The sequence below is a fragment of the Saccostrea cucullata genome, unplaced genomic scaffold (assembly GCF_032062105.1).
Source record: "Saccostrea cucullata isolate Sc308-1 unplaced genomic scaffold, CSIRO_AGI_Scuc_v1 ctg56, whole genome shotgun sequence".
NCBI classification, from domain to species: domain Eukaryota; kingdom Metazoa; phylum Mollusca; class Bivalvia; order Ostreida; family Ostreidae; genus Saccostrea; species Saccostrea cuccullata.
Window position 1 is genome coordinate 285,484 of NW_026931568.1, and position 20,350 is coordinate 305,833.

The 20,350-nt window shown below is 31.9% G+C and overlaps 2 protein-coding genes across 4 annotated transcripts; both read right to left on the reverse strand.

Moving 5' to 3' along the window:
* Window positions 1-3,589: 3,589 nt before the first annotated feature.
* Window positions 3,590-5,331, reverse strand: LOC134232994 (uncharacterized). The gene has a single exon (XM_062714987.1). The coding sequence runs from the start codon at window positions 5,140-5,142 to the stop codon at window positions 3,625-3,627; it is 1,518 nt and encodes a 505-aa protein (XP_062570971.1). The 5' UTR covers window positions 5,143-5,331; the 3' UTR covers window positions 3,590-3,624.
* A 3,560-nt stretch (window positions 5,332-8,891) lies between these two features.
* On the reverse strand, window positions 8,892-20,282 carry LOC134232980 (tubulin polyglutamylase TTLL11-like). Of its 3 annotated transcripts, none has more exons than XM_062714971.1 (9): window positions 19,716-20,282; window positions 19,237-19,339; window positions 17,858-18,558; window positions 15,033-15,241; window positions 14,469-14,674; window positions 12,609-12,870; window positions 12,150-12,253; window positions 10,245-10,259; window positions 8,892-9,294 (listed from the first exon to the last, which is right to left on the reverse strand). In XM_062714971.1, exons 1-9 carry the CDS (start codon window positions 19,959-19,961, stop codon window positions 8,900-8,902), a joined length of 2,241 nt encoding a protein of 746 aa, XP_062570955.1. In that variant the 5' UTR covers window positions 19,962-20,282; the 3' UTR covers window positions 8,892-8,899. The 3 variants fall into 3 exon arrangements, with proteins under 3 accessions (XP_062570955.1, XP_062570954.1, XP_062570956.1); XM_062714970.1 differs by lacking the exon at window positions 10,245-10,259 and adding an exon at window positions 10,673-10,693; XM_062714972.1 differs by lacking the exon at window positions 10,245-10,259 and having other exon boundaries at window positions 19,716-20,281.
* Between the last annotated feature and the right edge of the window lie 68 nt (window positions 20,283-20,350).

The following is a 20,350-nucleotide window of genomic DNA, read 5'->3' on the forward strand; positions in this document are numbered from 1 at the left end:
AGAAAATGGCATTCTTTTAAAAAGCATTTTTTTCTTGATATTGTAAATATTCTAAGTTCAGTTATCATCATAAAAGCTTTCATTTCCATAATCCTACAACACACGTTTTTCCCTCCAGATATAGTTATCTGTACTTTTTTACATGTCACATTGAAAATGTTGTTTGTTATATGTTGATGTTCACCAAAGTCTTTATTGTTTTGTATTGTTAAAATTTTAATAAAATAAACATTAAATTGACATCTTTCTTAAATATATATATTTGCTCTTCATCTTATTTTTTTTTTCTATCTGTCTCTAATATTGTATAAACTCTTCGTATATGAACAGAGATTTATCAATGAAATAGTAATTTTTTTTTTAATCAGTGTGGAATATCAGAAGTGGTCCATAACGAAGATTGCTGTAAAAAAAATCTTCCTTGACCTAATATAAGATAGATGAAAATAAATTATACATAAAACTGTATAACAGAAATATGTTGCTAAATCCAACTTTTCAAATAGTATATGTACAGAGATTTGTATGAGGCAAAGGAAAAATCAAAGACTTAAAAAATTCCAAGCAATAAAAAAAATGATAAATTTGATGCTTACAAAACATTGAATTTTCTGTTTATTATATTTTTAAAAAAAATTCTTTGAATATCCTCTATTTGTATGACTTTTCCAAGCAATAAAAAAAATGATAAATTTGATGCTTCCTTCATCAGATTTCAAATCCTGACGAAAGTGTTGGAGGCTTAATTGTAAACTCTCTGATAATCTCCTCTCTTTAACAAGAGGCCCATGGGCCTTATAGGTCACCTGAGCATCACACAACGACTTTCCAGTGATTGAATTTGGTTCATATTTTAAGCCAGATGCTATGGCATTCACAATTTTATATTTTATAATTGTTATATACCCAACAATTGCTTAGTTTGGTTACTTAATACCCATAGGTAGGGTAGGGAAACAAAAAATGCATTTCAACTAATCAGTAATATTCAGCAATAATCTGAGTAGTGCCCCTACCACACATGAACCCCTGACCCTAGATCCACACATTGCACAATTTTTGAAAAGACACCCTCGCTTATCAAAAATATCTGATTAATACAAACGAGCAGATTCCAAACAATTAATTCATTTTCAGTATATAAGTAGAGCCCCCCCCCCTCTATGATACCCCTGACCATGGGGCCTTGCATTTCACAATTCTGGAAGAAGGGCTCTTGCTCATCATAACTATATAAGTAGTTCATCTGCTTAATACCCAGGAGCAGAGAAGTAAATTTTCAAAGAATTCATGTATTTTAACTATATTTTCAGAACTATATAAAATTCACAATTTTGGTTGAGGCACTCTTGATTATCATAACTATGTACTTAATTAGTTTATTTAATACCCAGGAGCAGTGAAGAAGACCAGATGTATTTTCCCTGAGCCCCACCCTAACCCTGGGGCCATAAAATTCACAATTTTGGAAGAGGCACTCTTGCTCATTATACATGCAACTATGTACTTAATTAGTTTATTTAATACCCAGGAGCAGTGAAGAAGATTTTCAAAGAATTCATGTATTTTCACTATATAATCAATAGAGCCCCACCCTAACACCAGAACCTCTGACCCTGGGGCCATGAAATTCATAATTTTGGTTGAGGAACTCTTGCTCATCATACATGCAACTATGTACTTAGTTAGTTTATTTATTACCCTGGAGCAGAGAAGAAGATTTTCAAAGAATTCATGTATTTTCACTATATAATCAATAGAGAGCCCCACCCTAACACAACCCCTGACCCTGGGGTCATAAAATTAACAGTTTGGTAGAGGCACTCCTGCTCATCATAACTATGTACTTAGTTTATTTATTACCCTGGAGCAGAGAAGAAGATTTTCAAAGAATTCATGTACATGTATTTTCACTATATAATCAATAGAGCCCCACCCTAACACCAGAAACCCTGACCCTGGGGTCATAAAATTCACACAATTTTGTACTTAATTAGTTTATATAATACCCAGGAGCAGAGAAGAAGATTCTCAAAGAACTCTTGAACCTCATCATAACTATGTATTTAGTTAGTGTATTTATTACCCAGGAGCAGAGAAGAAGATTTTCAAAGAAATATAGCATTACACTATATAATTAACAGTTTTAGCCATCATAACTATGTACTTAGTTTATTTATTACCCCAGAGAAGAAGATTTTCAAAGCCACTATATAATCAATAGAGAGCCCCGCCCTAGCACTAGAACCCCTGACCCCAGGGCCATGAATTTCACAAATTTGGTAGAGAACACAATGCTGATTACAATCATGCAAACAGTTTGACTGCTTGATGTCAAGGAGTAAAGAAGAAGATTTTTAAAGATTGCATTTATTTTAGTGGATTTGGCCCCACCCCTCAGGGTCCAGGGGGGCAGGGATCATGAAATTCACAGGTTTTGTTTCCCTTTACCCATAGATGCTTTGTGCCAAATTTAGTTGAAATTGGTTCAGTGTTTGCAGAGAAGAAGCTGAAAATGTTCAAATGTTAACGCACAACGCACGACGACGGACGAAAACGGATAGCAATAGGTCACCTGAGTAAACTCAGGTGACCTAAAAATCTAGGAATGATAGGCTTAAATTCGGAAAAAATGTTGCGACCTCTAATCTCTAAATACATGTTACAATAATTTCGGAAATGCAAAAAGTTGAGGATAAAGAAGAGATAAAACAAAATTCTATACGCAATACAAATCTATAAAGAGGGCAGAAAACACGGACCCTTGGAAATTACAGTAGTGGGATCAGGTACCTAGGAACAGTAAGCATCCCTGTTGACCAGTCACACTTGCCATGAGACATGTATTGATCAGGTATGGGAAACATTCCTAGGTAGTCGAATTCAATATTAAAAATACGCTATAAATTAAAAAGGTCAGCTAAAATACGACCAAACAAACAAATAACAGACATAAAAATTCTATTTGTTAGCAAGATGTCATAGAGAACTAACGAAAAGCAGACTTAAACAAGGTTGTTGAGGTGCCTGTAACATCACCATATTTGTCAGTAGTACGCCCTTGTTTAAAATTGATCGTACTAAAAACATGTTGTTGAGTATAAAAATAAGACGGGAGATGTTTTCTTTTATCTCCGTTAAAGAAACGGTATGTGCTAATCCCGCACAGAGATTTTGATTGGCTAAAAACTGTTTCTAAAGTTACATCGAAAAAATGTCGTAGTGCTTTTATGTTCATTCGTACTCTTGCAGAAAACTAAGACAGTTGTGAAGATTTATCTCAGTTAGCAGAATGATAATTATAGAAATTGGGACATAGGAGAAGTCATCAAAAGGTTCATTGACTGATGAAATAAAATTAGGGAATGTGAAACAATAAAACTTTCAGAAGAGTTTCAAAATTTTTGCTTGATACATTGATTTTTGTGTCGATTTATCATCAAATACAGGCTTGTCATAGTTACTTAGCTATGTCGACGTTGATTTTAATGACGTTCATCAACGTCACTGCATCATTGACTTTACATTACATCATACAAAATTTCTTATATACATGTACAAAAGTAACATACAAAAGTAACAGCAAACATACATTTTAAATACTTTATTGAAGCGCTCTACAATTCATAACATGCCATTCTTTCTCAAGTAAACAACATTGATAAAAGATACTTCGTTTGCACTGCTTACTGGGATGTTCCTGGTCTTGTAGTTTGATCCTAGCGGGTTTTTATGAAACCAAAATATCCGAAAACCAATATCATACAAACTTTTAAGAATAAAAAGTTTTTCCCTATCACCCATAGAGTGAAATTCCACTAAAAATTGCTCTACGTTTAGAAGAAGACCGTTATCAATAATTTGTTTCAAAACAATCCATTCTGAACGTTCGATGTCCATTTTCAGGATTTTTATTGGTGTCTTTACATGCTTCAGATCTTTTAGGATCCCTTCAAAAGTGTCTACATTCCAGTACATTCTTGCTCGTTGCAATAAACGTTTACTATTCCACAATCCCTTGTTAAAAAATCTTACTTTATCTGAACGTTGATGGTCCTCCACACCCATACTTGGGTCGAATGAATACACCTGACATCCATACGTGTTTGATATATCGTCATCGAAAGAAAAATCGTTTTCAATTCCAAAAGAGTACACGATGCAGGGTGATTTGGTCTCTGATTTCGGCATACAATCATGGCAAATGTCCCATCCACCATCATTGACTTTACCCATTCTTACAATATGCTTGCAATGAAATTGAACCGTGGAAAGGTATTCATGATATAACGAAATTGCTAAATCAACACGAGACAACTTTTCCCACACATTCTGTGATGTTGGCAATAATAAAAGATTGCTGTTGACTTTACTCTTAGGTCTTTTTCCGCCGCTAGAGACACTAACAAAATTAAGACTTATACATTGATATGCTCGGTTATTGTGTAATGGAACACAGCTGTAGGGTATATCAAACCACACTAATCTAAAATCTTGCTGATACAATAGCTGCAAAACGGAAATTAGGTCTTTAACACCTTCACTAAAATACATTAAAGAATGTATTTCAATTAAGAACTGACGCACACTGCCACCGTCAGATTTCAAAATGTTCCTCAACAAAACCAAATCATCTCTATTTGTGATGGAAAACGTAACCAAGTCTAACGTTCTCGTTTTCTTGAACTCGGTTTCCAATTCATTCACCTTGTATTTATGATGCTCACATTTGCAATAGGCTTCAACATGCCTGACGAACACTGACTCATCAAATACCGAATTCGCTGAAACAACACTGCAGTTGTAAGGCGCTGGGTCCAAAAAGTCTAGGCACACATACCAACCTTTTCTCTGAATCTCGCCAAACCGGCGGAGCCTTTTGCAATGATGTTGTAGAGTTCTTGTATACATCTCATATAGACAAAATAAGGTCTCATAATTATATTCCTCCAGTTTCTCCTTGAGTGGAAACACAACAGTAGTCTCCTGTACATGCGAAGAGTATTTATCCCCAAGAATGTTCACACAATGTTTTGCTGACTTCCGTTTGATTATGAATATTCCAGCTAAGAAAAGGGAGATTCCCGCCACCAACAATACGTATTTCTTGGCACATCTCATACTGTACTTGCATGTAGTCATGGCTATTATAGTCAAAAGACTTCACCCCTGGACGTTATAAACGTATCAAACTGAACTTCTACAGACAAGTCTGGAACATTCTTTATGTCACTTGCCCTCTGTTTCACGTCAATGGAACAATGAGGAAGCGATAAGCATTTGGTCCACATCATTGAGTCTTGCCATCTTAAGTCTAACAAATATGTTTTATTTGACCACCTATATAAACGGACCTCTAAAGTCACTGACGGGTTTTATGGAAGTATATGCATCATTGCGTTCACAATTTAGAAAAGGCTGCAGAATCAAAGTCAGAAGTGTCATTGATACAATATACACGAAAATAAACATCAAAACATTTATACACTGATCAGTCCATTTCTGCGTGTATTTGTCCATTTTGTTAGTAGAGGTAATCAATAAAATTCGGTACTTAATATAAGTCTTTTTAAATTTCAACCAACATTCATTCCCGGTCTTTGATCAAAACACATGCCTGGTCAAGTATGTTGAAGATAATGCTCTTATGAGACGTAATCTTTTCAAAACATACCCCTGACCTCTTCTGTGTGAACTATTGCAAGCTTGCCACCTTTATCTCGTTTTAATATATTTTTGGTATCGAGGATTAATAAATTAACAAGTTTACCACGTGGATAAGTATACACCATGACAAATGATAATCTTGGCGAACAATCGTTTTAAACTTCTATCTGTCGTGTATCTAATCAATCAATCTTTACATACAGTCAATTTTTATAAAGCGCACAATAAATTTAAAACACAGAATTAAAAAGCCCAAACACATTTATTTCTTAAGCTACTCCGATCCTCAGTCAGGAAGGATAACTCTTTAATTTATATTCAATTCAAAGTCTAAAAATAAAGCTTGACATTTTTCATTGTATCGACCATGGCGCAAAACTTACGAAATTTAAACGAGCATCATCGACTTGTTTGTCAATAACTTACCTAGTTTTAAATTTTTTTCATAGATAGAGCATGCTCTCGCGTATCGAATCACCTGAAAAATATAAAGTCTGTATGCAGGTGACAAAGGCATATTGCTGCAAAAGTAATTAAGGGAAGTTGACGATTGAAAATCATCAAGTTTATCATAAAGCTTTGTTGTTAGATAACCATTAACGTCTTTTTCTAGTAAGAGATCCAAATATGAAACAGATAAGCAAGACTCTATGGTATCTTTTACCTCAAGCTCACGGGGAATATATCGTGTCGACATAAAAATTGAGTAAATACATGTAAATTGACTGAGTGATAATTGTTATCGGATTGATTGTTTTTCGGATCACCTGTGACCTGTCATGAATGACACAACAAGCCTTTTCTTCGAGAGATTAAACAAATGAAAATAAACAATTAATGTAAACGATTTCAGTTATTTGTTATCTGCGACATATTTATAATTTACAGAGCTGGTTTTAAATATTTTTCTATTTATAGACGGGACGACATAGTTTCATAATCTCGTAGTCTACACATGTGCACACACAAATCGGTATTGTAATTTTCATCTGTAGATGGCAGTTATCATAGAAAAAAACCTAAAACATTCAATGAATAACTTTAGACAATCAATGATTTCGCTTGGGATAAAATACATGGTTACTGTGGTTGTAATAAAGCTGATGAGAGAATTTGGCTATGTTCATCGAGGGTAAGTAAAAACATGATAGCCCATACAAGCAGGTTATATCCAATGTTTGTCATTCTGCTCTCCAGCTACAACCATATGTCTACACCACCGGCAAAGAGAGCCTCGGCATTTAGTTTTTAGCTATAAAGATATTTATTATATTTGAAAAAAAGTGTAAAAGTATCACTAAAGATATTGTGTTAAAAAAAATAAATTATTATTTCTATATGATAGCATTTATCTTTCTTTATATATAAGAGTTACCAAATACAGAATATCGCAGATATATTTCTTATCCAATGCTGGGAACCAAATATATTTAAATACATGTAAATTGACAATACGTCGGCCACAAAATGTAAACGATTTGAAACAAATTCTTTCAACCCCATTTAGACGCATCTCTGCAGAGGAAACTATAATGCCAATTGCGTTACAAACATTGCAATAGACGTCGTCACAATGCTTTTAGAACGTCGGAATATGAGGCTTTATTAGGACATTGACCGAATAAAGCTTCAGTTTGTTAGTTTGCCTTTATTAGGTCAATGCAAAGGGTAGTTGCAGGATAAAAAATAGGTTTGCTAATAACGGGGCGCAATTTGTTTAAAAATGTGTGAATTTTATAAAATATGATCATCATCAACATTGCACTTCACTGAAAGTAACGCCCCCTCCCCTCCTGACTGAGACAAGTACTTCATACATGAGGCATAAATGATTGGTTATAGGTTCGAGGCATACAAATGTATCTGGCGAATGCACGTTTTGTTTTGAGGAAATTTGCATAACTACAGAAATAGTGCAAATGACAACAAGAACAGATATTTTCAAGATATATCTTTACTTCACAAGTATTAAATGAAAGACAAATACTGGATATGACAAGTAACAAAGACAAAGGGTTTGAAAGAAGTCTGTATATGGAAATATAAACGACAAAGGTTTTCAACAAAGAAATTGTTAATAACCATTGGGACAAAGATATCATATCAGAACCATGCCTTCTAGCCATTTCATTTACATTCGATTATTCTCCTTAATTTTTTAAATTTAGAAAGAAAAATTATGCAATAATTAAAATACCTTATTATATCACTCTTATAAAGAATGAAATTCCTAGAAAATAACTACTCAAGCTTTCCGATATGGCACTCCGTCAAATATAGTCTAACTATCTTAAGTAAAAAGTTGACTGATCTACCTAAACATCCTAATGTTTCAAAAAATGTATTGCACTGCATCATTTCAATATGTTACCTCAAATCAAAAGATTACGTGGTCCAGTATCTACTGTGAAAACCATGTGCAAGAAATAAAATAAAACATAATTTTATAATTCCAAAACAGTTGCTGGCATCAATAATAGAATAGTTATTTAACACTTTGTAAGTTATATTAATTTGGCAAAAAAGTATTATTCAGAAAGTTCAAATTTATTTCTTAATTAATTCATGATTATAATAATTTTTATTTTTGTCTCTTAATATTTTTATATTTCAAAATCAATACTCAATCTAAGGCATATAAATCTGAAACACTGGCACGTACATGTATGGTCTTTCATGAACTCGACATACGTAAATGTTTACACATATTAAAAACAACATATGAATACCATGACAAAGTATACTCATAATGTATTTATAGACTTTATACATTCAATAAAAATACTGGTCATATAAAAATATTCAAAAAGTTGTCAATATTATAACTAATTTATATACGCATCTGTCATGTTGAAACGGTAACGAATATAAATTATACGTAAATATAAAATCATAATTTACCTTTTCTACATTGTTGAAAAAATGTCATTCATACATACATCTTTTAAAATGAGAATCACGCAAGTACAAACATACCAGTATTTATTTATACTTCAATGGTTACTTTTCTCTATCGGTAAAACCTTGCCCTTTATCAATGTTTATGGGCTTATTTTTTACAAATTTCTTACTACATTCATTACTCTGAAGTGACCGATTTTAGTAAATAATAGTAGGCAAAAAATTAAGGAATCTGACTGGCAAGTCTTTAAAACCATCCTTTGTAATCTTATGTAATACAAACTCTTTCTTTTCATCAACAATCCCGCTTTCCAGTCGTAATAAAAAACTATTATTCAGAATTGGGCGACTTTGTGCCACCTAATAGGGAGGCAGCGGAAGTAGGCTGATACGTCATTCTCCTCTTCCGCAAAAATGCCTCAATGTCCTCTTTCGAGGCTTGCCTCAGTTTCTTTTCTTGTGTCGTCAGAAGGTCCTCTATTGTAGTTTCTTCAGTCATCTCTATCACTCGTCGCGGCATTGCAAACATGGACCCCTGGCGGTATTGTAACCCTAGACGACGGAAGTGAAGTCGTGGAAGATTGTTGGCAAGATCATTGTCTTTGAGGTTAAGACTGAGTTCACAGTGATCAGCCAAATTTTCAAGCATTTCTATTTTGGTTGGAGCGTAAAATTTTCGTCTGGCTATCTCCATACAAGCATCGAGAAACCCTTGATAGCATAGCCCTGTAAACATAACCGTAAAATTCTTACTTGTTTATTAGGAGATCAGACGAATCAAAATGGCTGTTAAAATGAACACCTAAAAAATGTATATATTGTAAGAGATGATCTCCATTATATAAATGTTTTATGAAATTTCGGCAATTTAACCTTCACTGTATTAAAAGGTGATTTGTGAAGAACGAAGTCTTAGTACTAAGTGAGCACAACCCCTCTAAAAGAGAAATTAGTTTTGGTCTTTGGCCAGTACTATGTGAATAGGAAATAGAAGTCATTATACCAATTCATGTGAATTATTAGAGATAGTACCATTTACCCGGTTATTAACATTATTTCCCATGTACCAAATAAAGTACAGATATTTTCATACGTGTTTTGCCCGCAAGTGAATACAGGTAAATATGCCTATGTGTATGCAAATTGTGTTAAAGATATGGATTCAGTTCTTTGTGCCATTCCGATCAGCAATATTTTGAGAAAAACAGCATTATATATTTGTAAAAATTGGTCCATTAATATAATATTAAAATTTGTTGAATTTAAATGTATATATGCATGTGTTGTTATGAAATTATAATTGAGATTAATATGTATATGTAACATTTTAAGCAATATTTACCCACGTATTGGGATTTTTTTTTGTTTGCATATAATATACAACCTTATAACCCCTCTTACATCTATACTAGCTATGGTAACAATAAAATCATATCCACTTCCAAATGTTACCCTGAAGTCGATGTAATACAAATCATATAAATTACATGTATATCTACAATGTATTGCATAAGTGCTGAGCAGTCTAAAAAAAAGTGCCTATGACGTGAACGTTAATTCAAACTATAATGCTCTACATCAATCCAGTGTTGAACTCCATTTAGAACATTCTGGGCACCCGTAACAAAAGCTCTAAAAAAGACATATACCAGCGTTACCACTGACTACGGACCCACCGTTGCATTTCTTTCCTGGCAAAAAATAAAGGTGGTTTCGAATGATATTCTTGTAGTTTAAATATATGGTGGCACATTTCTGTCTATAATTTTCAGATAAATTGTCAGAATTTGTCTTTTAATTTCAAAAAAAAAAAAAAAAATTCAACCGAGATTTATCTCTCTTACATGTATCTCATAGGGTCAGTGACCTGAATATTTTTTTTTTTTTTTTACAAAAATGTAAATGATTTTATATGACATTTACCTATCATCTGAAAAAAAAGACAGAAATATGGTCAAGGAGGAAAGTGATACGCGTGAAAAAAGTGTCTGGGAAAATATTAATTACTTAAAAGCATAATTATTATAGTCTATATTATACAGTTATTGTTATATATTATCTCTCAGATATTATTTATATATCAGAGATTTGTAATGATACCTACCAATAGATTTTATACCAGGACCTTTGAACAGATGAATATTATTTAAAACTCAATGTCTTTTTAATAATTTGCTTTAAATAACGCATTTCTTATTAAAATTTGTGTACTGTGCTCTACCCACTGTTACATAAACTTGTGTGCCTTGTGAAACAAATAATTTTTGAATTACTCATATCATAAATGTTTTTTGAATGATAGATGGTATGTTCTGAAAGAAAACATTAGACCAATTTTACAAAAAAAAAAAACTTAGTAGTCCAAAAACTCAATGTAAATTTTACAAAATTAATGTTTCTGTTAAAATATAAATATGAAATCTTTTTTTAATCGATGAAAACCATTTTCAAATTGATATGCATTTGAAAGTTATTTGCAGGAATTATAGGTTTAATGATCTTAGTCATAAGTTGTTTTTATAAAAGGGTCCTAAGTTGACCTAGAACTGATCAATATATTCTTTTCTGATTTGTACAGAAAGTGAACATGTTTTGTTTCAATTAAAAGTGCATCTTTCTTTTTTTCTTTTTCTTCATTTTTTTTTTTTTTTTTGCATTTAACAGAGAGGACTATATATTTTATATCCTGGTATTTAAAAAAAATTACAGCTACAAAACGTAGGTAGAAAATGATTTTCAATTTATCTTGTATATTTTTACAGGATCACTTTAATTACAAACTGGATTATAGGAAATGAACAAAGTATGCTCTAGAATTACAAGCATGTGATGGATTTTAAGATACCAAGTAATGTCTACTGGAAACCAATCTTAATTAAATTGTAATTAAATAGGATACTGGCTGGTATTGCATGATTAGATTCAGTTTTCATCATGTTCACCTATACATTAAATTAATTAATAAAACTTAATTAAAAAACAATGGTTATGTAATTTTCAGTTTAATCAAATGATCTATATAGACAAATTCCATTTCATACTTGAATGTAATGCACTGTCAAAATTCAGGAAAAGGTATATTAATGAGTACTACTTTACTAGACCTAATATTTTGAAATTTTCTCAACTGATGACAAAACAAGATGCTATGTCAATTAAAAAACTTTGTATGTTTATATAAAAAATATACGATTTAGTCTGTCCTCCATAATTTGTTCCCCTTATTTATTTCATTATTACATGTTTTATTTATTATTATTTTTTTCTTCATTTTCTTTTTCCATTTTTCTCCCATCTCATTTTCTGATTGTGTATATCATATACTTATACCTCTGACCTGATTATATATATATACATGTTGTAAATATTTATCTTTGTCCTCATGTACCATGTATTTAATATGGTGTTGAGCGAATAAATGAACTTGAACTTGGTAACCTATTTTTCTAGACCTTTTAGGAAATAAAATATATTTTAATTCTTCAAAATTCAATATAAACTTATTACCTTGAATTTAAAATAACAGTATATCTTAATGATAACTGTATATTTCAGATGTGTTAATTAAATTAACTAATTACCAGAGGTCCTCTCTGGATTCATGTGATCCCAGCGCCTCTGTAAATCTATGTACATGATGTCCACTGCAGCGTTTGTCATACCTTTTCTGTTCAGTCGACATTTTCTATAAAGAAATTGACAGAATTTCTATAGTGGCATAATGATCAGCATTTCCTTTTAGAAATGTGAAAGATCATGATTTCTGAAATGTTCAATATATAATTCCTATGCTAAAAAAGGTAAGTCTGTTTTGGAAATTTGGAAAAAAAAAATATGCAGAGCAAACAAGTTATTCAAAAGAATTTTAAAAGCATTAAAATGTAATAATGTTGATTTTTCACTTGACCATAAGATTAATTTGCATTAGCATACTACAAATGCTTTTAAATCATGTAAAGAAAATAAATGTTTTATTTTGCTGTTATTCCATTCTAAAGAACATTCAATGCAAGCTAAATGACAGTTGTATGAAAAGCTACCTGGCAAAGGTTCTGAATCCAGTTGGACCAATTCTTAAAGACCCCCTGATTCCCAGAAAGTAGATAAAAAGTCCAGCAACTCTTTCCAGAATTCTGAATCTCTCACACTCTTCATCATATATGGCAGGATACAGCTGCTTTAGACAGCTTTCTTTCAGTTTATTTTCATAATAGTTGTCCACTTCTTCGTCAATGTCAGTATCAAACTTCAGACTCGATTCCCTTTCATCATCCGAGACTGTATCTCTTCCCGTGCTTTCACCTGCAGGAAAACATATTTGAAATTAACGTAACATGAAAATATTGAAATTTTTAAAAATTCATAGCAGTTTCTTTGTTTCAAAATAACCTGTCAATATAAGGAATTAATTTTTCTTTATAAGTTGACCAATATTTTCTTTGTATGCTAATATGCTTCTTAATCTGAATTGATCACCACATGGACATTCACATTTATCTACATGACTTGCATATTGTTAATGAAAGCTAAGGCATCAAATAAAACTGAATAGAGATATGACCTTGTGATCAATAAAACAATAAAATATTATCCAAAAAAAAAATAACAATAATAATAAAAAATAAAGTTGCTGTGCTTCAAGAAATGAGAAAAGTTCATTTAAAGATATTTAAATTACACCCCTCCTCCTAAACTTAAAAAAATAGACAAAACAGATATATCATAAATAATCTTTTTTTTTTTTTTTAGAGAGAAATGGCTTCAAAACCATTTGATTTCACATTTAAAATTAAATTATTTTTTTAAATTTATTGAAAATGTTTTCAGTGTTATCTCTATATATTCGATAACAAAAATTGACAATTTACAAAATGATTTTAGTGATCCCAAGATTTGTTTCCCTTCATTTAAAAGAACATGCCGACAAACCTCATAACACAGGTAAAAGATAATGTTTATACTAAATGAATTTCATTCCTGTATTAAATTTAATGAAACCAACTCAATTCCTTCCTTAATCTTGAAATGTACATTAATTATAAAACATCAATATATTACATTTGGAACTGTTTAACTGAAATTTCTATGCCCATTGTATATGAAGCAGGGACTTTGTGTTTTAATAACACTGGAGGTGTAAGAAGCTTGCATAGGATGCCCTCTGATTAATTTAGATAGTCGTTAATATCAGATATGGTAATTTTCTAATCAAATAGTCAATGTAGAATACCAAAGGTGAATCTAGAAAGCTAGGGGCATACTCCTCATTATTTTGCATTACAAAAGTACAAATGCCTTTAATTTCAGCAAACATCATTATCTACAGTGGAAGTACATAATCAATACTGATGATTCTGAATACACAAAGGAAGCCATTGGAACTCTTTTGAAATAGGAGGATGTTCATGTACTTGGCAATCCAATGCTTCATTATCTGGCAGCAGAAATTATTCATAAATGGCTTTAATTTGTTGAAAGTAATTACAATCCCATCTATAGATTTTTCACGGTCATTTAATGATACTGAAGGAAAATTATAGAGGGCTTTTTATTCAGTATTGTATATTATACAAGTTTCTCTTTATACTAGTACACGCCTAAATAATATTCTTATTTTTTTTGTATTTGATTCTCAAACCCACTTCTGACATAAAATTACCACATGCATATATTCAACTGATTTCCTTGAGGCGGGATCAAACCATTAATACATGTGCCCTTAAATTGACTGATCCTTGATTCCTCTTGCAAAATAATTTAAACTCCAGTTGTATCCAGTGAGATAAATGCACAATTACATGTACCCCCAACCATTTGACTGAGGAACAACTCCCCCTCCAGTTCCTTATATTCTAGATATACTCCCCCCCCCCAGGCACAAACTTATCCCCCCAACTTACCTTGACTGACAACTGAATGATCTAAATCCATGTGCATTTCTGACATCTGTTGGGTGACATTAACCTCTCTCTTCTCCTCGTCAGACTCATCTGCCTTGATGATAACAATGGAGGTCCTCTGTTTTACCAGAGGCTCTGGCCGTTTGGTCTTGTGTGAGGTACTGGCCTTGAGTTTCCTTAGCATTCTCTTTCTCTTTCTTTTTCGACTATAACAACATAGAGAAGATGCAATCAGCAATCATCTTCAGACCAAGCTTTAGCCAAACAGATGTTTCTTTTTTTTAAGCTGACTTAATGAAAATCAATTCATCTTCAGACAGTGCTTAACTAGCCAAGGAGATAATTATCTTTTTAAGTAAATTAATGAAATAACTAGTCTCCCACTGGTGTCGCATATGGCTCATTGCAAAAGAGTACATATACATTTCAATAAATATAATAATAATGTGACCTGTATAGTACAGTGCAGTTGATTCCAATAAAATGTGATCATTTATGCTGTTTTTACATTAATTATGAATGATATTGATATATAATGTTTTCTTTGCAAAACTAAAAACATACTAATATTTCAGTTTTTCCATTGGCACCACATGAAGCAATGTATCCCTGATAAGTGGGAATTTAATTTCTTCATCCTTTGGACTATGAACATATTCGAACACTCCTGGGGCTACTTCTTGCTCACTATCCAAACTGAGGCTGGGACTTGCATTGACTTCCAGCAGGACTGGCTTCAAGTTATGGAGGAGGAGAATATCAAAACCTAGCACCTATAATGAGAAAGGGAGTCAAGTATGTTAAGATTTTTTAGTACAAATGAACAGTGCATTAATGTAGAATGTAAATGTTTAATGTAGTACAGTGAAACTTGTTGCTGTGTAGTCCTAGACCTTGACTAATATAATATAGTGTAATATGGAATGTTGTCTTATCCAACCAATGTCTTTGTAATCATTGGTGCTGGATTAGACAAGTTTCAATGTAGTTTTTTCCCTAAAATTTAATTAGTAAAAATTAAGTGTTTATGAAATAATTTTTTGTCACTCTTCTGTAAAAGGTTTTTGTAGATACCTTAAAGATGTGCACATGCTGTTTTTACTTAATATTATATTTTATTTTAAAAAATATATTTACTTCAATTAAGAAAAAGGCTGGTGAAATAAAATCAAATAAATATAAAAGCAAAATTTCATACACTATAGCTTAATGTAAATATATTAAGCAAAATTTAATTGCCAATTTAGTCAAACTGATTAAAATACATCTTTCAATTATCTTTAAAATTATCTTATTCAATCTGATGGCACATATTTTATCATGCAGATCGAAAGGGCTAAAAATACAAAACTAAGTAAAGAATGCCAGATTTGGTATAAGCACTTAAGGTGATTTAAATAAAAAATATAAATTGTGTAAACTCTGCTAACTGTGTCATGATTTGGTAGATATATACCAACTACTTGAACAAAGGGATTTTTAAATTCACATGGGTATATATTTCAATGGTTTATAGGCCTAAAACCTATTTCATATTTGAACTCAAACTAGAAAAGCTTATAATAAATATACTTTCAGATATAGCATTCTTAATAAACCTGGACCAACACACAGGAGACTTAATTAGGGTACAGAATTAATGCAGTAAAACATTCACATGCACAGTGTAATATTGTTATCGATAATTTTTAATAATGACTCATCTACGTGATTTTTAGCACTGTTTAATTCTCCTGTAGTGAATAAACTAATCTTTACCCAAGATATCGATAAAGCTTTCGTTGGCTGATTAGATTCCGCAGACCTGAGATTTTGAGATAATGACTAGGTTCAATATTATTGAGGCCTATGGCTGGTTGTTTACAGTACATGATACAAGCTTTAAGAAAAAGAACCGTATTTCTTAAAATGACACAAATTTTGAAACTGAATTGTTTCTGTCAGTTTGAACAAGTTCAGTGTTCTTATTATAAGGACTTATCGATAGATTGCATGAACACACTTAATTGTAACAAATAAAATCCTGGCTATCAGTGAAACCAATATCAAAGAGTGTTACCAGGTTTAAAATGTCAACCTTATCAATCTCTAACAAAAACAAAGCCCGACTGTTTAAGGCTTAAGCAAAGAAGACTGGTATACCAAAAAAGGTCATTTAAATTTTGATTTTGGCCTGAAATGACTCAATATTTTATGAAGTGGAGAATGTCTCTTGTTTAAATTTGCATTACTCTCCAACAGCAATAAAGATGTCAATTTCAGAAAAAAATGTTTATATATTTACTTGCAGGTTTAAATATTTCTAATGTGTATATTGACATTTTAATTTTATAGTGTTACAGATCGTGATTAAGATTGGCAGGATTTCAAGTTTCAATCAAACATATACTAGTAATTCTTTCCTAGACTATGAAATTAATTATGAACTTTGAAAATTAATATTAATGTTAATCAAATTTTGTACTGTGTATCATCCAAAAAGAGTTTCATTCACATTTCTTTTTTATGTAGAAAAGTGTGGTTTTAAATGTTCACTTGATAGTTTACTGTTCCACACATACATGCATGTACATTTAATGTGCATAAAATTCAAATAATTGCAGGTGTGGTTCAAAATGGAATAATAAACTTTTATAGCACACACCTACTTGGAAATGGTATTGATTATGTAAATCTTATCTCAGCACATTAGGGGTGTATGCAGAGAACATTTAAAGAAAACAAAACTCTTTAAAGAGATAAAGAATGAGGGTATGGTATAAACATACGTAATCATACATAACCACAACACATATTTCATAGTTAGAATCACGATAATTGCTGCATTAAGGTGCCAACAAATCTCAATCCTGTAGCTTAATCTTAATTCTTTTATTTATATGTTTTAAGACTTAATAATGCAAAGACTGGAGAAACTTAATTTCATGTTCATTGTTATGATCTGAGCAGTATGACTTAACTTTACCTACAAACATCTGAAAGTATATTTAATAAATATCCTCTCTATTTAAACAATATTTCAGGTACATGTACTTAATAGTGTACTTTAGAAATAAAAAAAAATACTATCATACAATGCATTTCTAAAATAAGAAAGCAACTGTATCTGTATGTCCCCTTCTTTTTGCTCCCATTATGGTTTTTCCTTTTTTTGGTGGGGGGATGGGTGGTATTCTACACATAGAGGGTTCAAATTTACACAGTTTTGTTTAACATTGCATGACATTTAATTCGGCAATTCCTTTAACATATATTTCAAAATCATCAAGACCACTTTGGGAAGGAGGAGGGGGGGGACACATCTATGAACCTATAATGAACAATTTTTTTAAGATACAAGTGTAAACAAAAGATAGTCTAAAGAACTGTGTGAGCTCGCTCTAACAAACCTGAAAACAGGAAGCTCCACTTTTTCCTGGTGGCATAGCTGCCTGATACTCCACTTTCATTTCTGGTACAATGGCCACAATGGTTCTGCACACAATTCTCTCTATAGATTTCCATACTTTATTGCTGTCGTGTCCATTCATGGCAATTCTGCGCAACACACTAGACAATGTCCTCTTGCTTCCTTCATCCTCACGTTCTGAACGATTGAATGTTGAGCTTCGTTTGTTTAATGAGTAATTAGTTAAATGCATAAAAGACTCATGTATGTTTTTATTAGTTGGATTTTCATATGGAACAGTAGAAAATCTGGCAAGTCCCTCTCGGCAAATATAGAATTCCAATGGCTCTAAACTTTTCAATAAGACATAAATTCGTAGATCAAATTTGAACTTGTCAATTAAATACACATTTGACATATACTCTTGAGCAACATGGCATTTGCCATTATAAGATGAGTATTCATTGGGTTCTCTAAGGAGATAAATTCCATCACCCTGGGCCCCAGTGTCAGGTTTTATTATGAATGTAGGTTTAGGTTTCACTCTTCTCTCATGAAGTTTTCTTATTTCACATGAAAATTCATGAAATTGAGCAGGTAGGTACCAGGTCCGTGGATAGAAATCATACTCTGTTGGGAACAGGTCTCTCAATGTGTCCAGGCATCTGAATAATGTCATCTTGCTGCATATTTCACCCATCCCTACCATTACAACAATGAAAATTTATTAAAATTTTATAACAATCAATGGATCACCTAAGTATTTTTTTTCCATGTGGTATTAATTGCAACTCTATGTATGGGGTCAAAAAAATTTCTGCAAAAGTTAGTCTCAGCATACTTAAAGTATATCTTAGGCACAAGTAGGCAATCAATTAAAAGGAAATTTAAGAAATTTGCAATAATTTTAACCTAAAAAATGAACAGAAATTTCAGATTCTGTAAAACTATGCCCATAAAAAAGATATTTACAGCTCCTGAATTTAAAATTCAGAGAAAAAACTATAAATGATGAAAGTATCAAAATTCTATTATGCATGCATTGATCAATTTCCTAATGGACTAGCTGGCTGATTATCAAAGACTTATAGTTCATTTATGAAGAGGGAAATCTATGCAGGCACTTCAATAATCAGTTAATTAATCTGGGAATTCTGAAACTTTTAAAGGTAATTGATTATCTAAATATCTTATTTTTTTTTTAAAGAAAATGTGTTCACTGTTGCGTAAATATATTAAGGTAAATAATTTAGTACACAACTGATAAAAACTACACATTGAATTCAAGTCTGAAACCTTCATGGGATTTTCCTTACAGAATACTGTTTCAATTCATTCTTATTTTCTAGTTCCTGTATGAAATTTTTATGAACTCTTCACCTGGAAATTTATTGACTTTTCCTCCATATACGTCTGGGTTATCTTCATAGTGAATTGCATGCCAATGCACATCACAGCTATTGTCTTTACGGCCAAATGGATACTGAAATTATAGATAAGTTATTAATAAAGTACCACAGCAGGCAGAGTAATCTGAGTTAATTGTGCAAAGTCAAATATTGATGCACATTGATAATTACTTCACTTGATTTCAAGAATTTCACATGATACAATGAAATATTTATTGGGTATAACTGTGCAATCTTTAAATAGGGAAGCAATTGATACATTTTCATTAGATTAATCATGTCAATTTATTTGAATCGCATTATCTTTAAATTATATTTTATCAAAAAACCCTAGGACAATACAGTAACAGCTATCCTACTAAAAATGTTATTGTAAATACATATACATGTATAGTCACAAGCACATCCAATCAATTTATAGCTCCTGATTTAATTAGTCAAGATGTATACCTCTTTAAATCCCAATTCTCTGATGCACATTCTCAAAACATCATTGTTAGACCTGGCTCTAGATGTATCAATGGTGATTGCATACTTAGGAACATATCTTGATTCTTGTTGGGCTTTCAGACGCTCTTTTTTCATATGCTCCTCTCTTTTATGGCGCAAATGTAATTCCCGTCGAAAGTCAGTCATTTTAAAATTTGTCGGCTCGGGTTTCTTCAAACTTTCCAAGAGTGACTTGGACGCAGCCATAGTTGGATTGTTTCAAATGCTGTCTTTATTTCTACTGTTTCATTCCCATGCTTTTTTTTAATTTGTTCGTATAAAAATTTCCAATGCACGCTTGAAGTATTTTATTTACGTTAATTAACCATTTTCAATAAATATAAACATTATTAACTCGTTAAACATCATTCAGCCGCTTTTTATTTACCATGTAATTCAAATGTCGTGTGTCCTGGCTGGTTTAAATATCTCGGCAGACGAACATCAATAATGTACGAGCATGACGCACTTGTTTAGCCTGTCCGCCATTGGACGCCCTCGCATGACAACGATTTCTTACTTCCGCTCAGCGAGTAAACTCCTTGTCAACCCGTAGGAGCACACTTTTTTCCGATTAAAATTGCAATGATAATATT

Coding starts and splice junctions, on each gene's coding strand:
- LOC134232980 (XM_062714970.1), bottom strand. CDS start 19,961: ATGGCTGCGTCCAAGTCACTCTTGGAAAGTTTGAAGAAACCCGAGCCG. Junction 18,559..19,236: donor AAAAGTCAATAAATTTCCAG/GTGAAGAGTTCA, acceptor TTGTAATGGTAG/GGATGGGTGAAATATGCAGC. Junction 14,675..15,032: donor ATGGAAAAACTGAAATATTA/GTATGTTTTTAG, acceptor ATGTTGTTATAG/TCGAAAAAGAAAGAGAAAGA.
- LOC134232994 (XM_062714987.1), bottom strand. CDS start 5,142: ATGACTACATGCAAGTACAGTATGAGATGTGCCAAGAAATACGTATTG.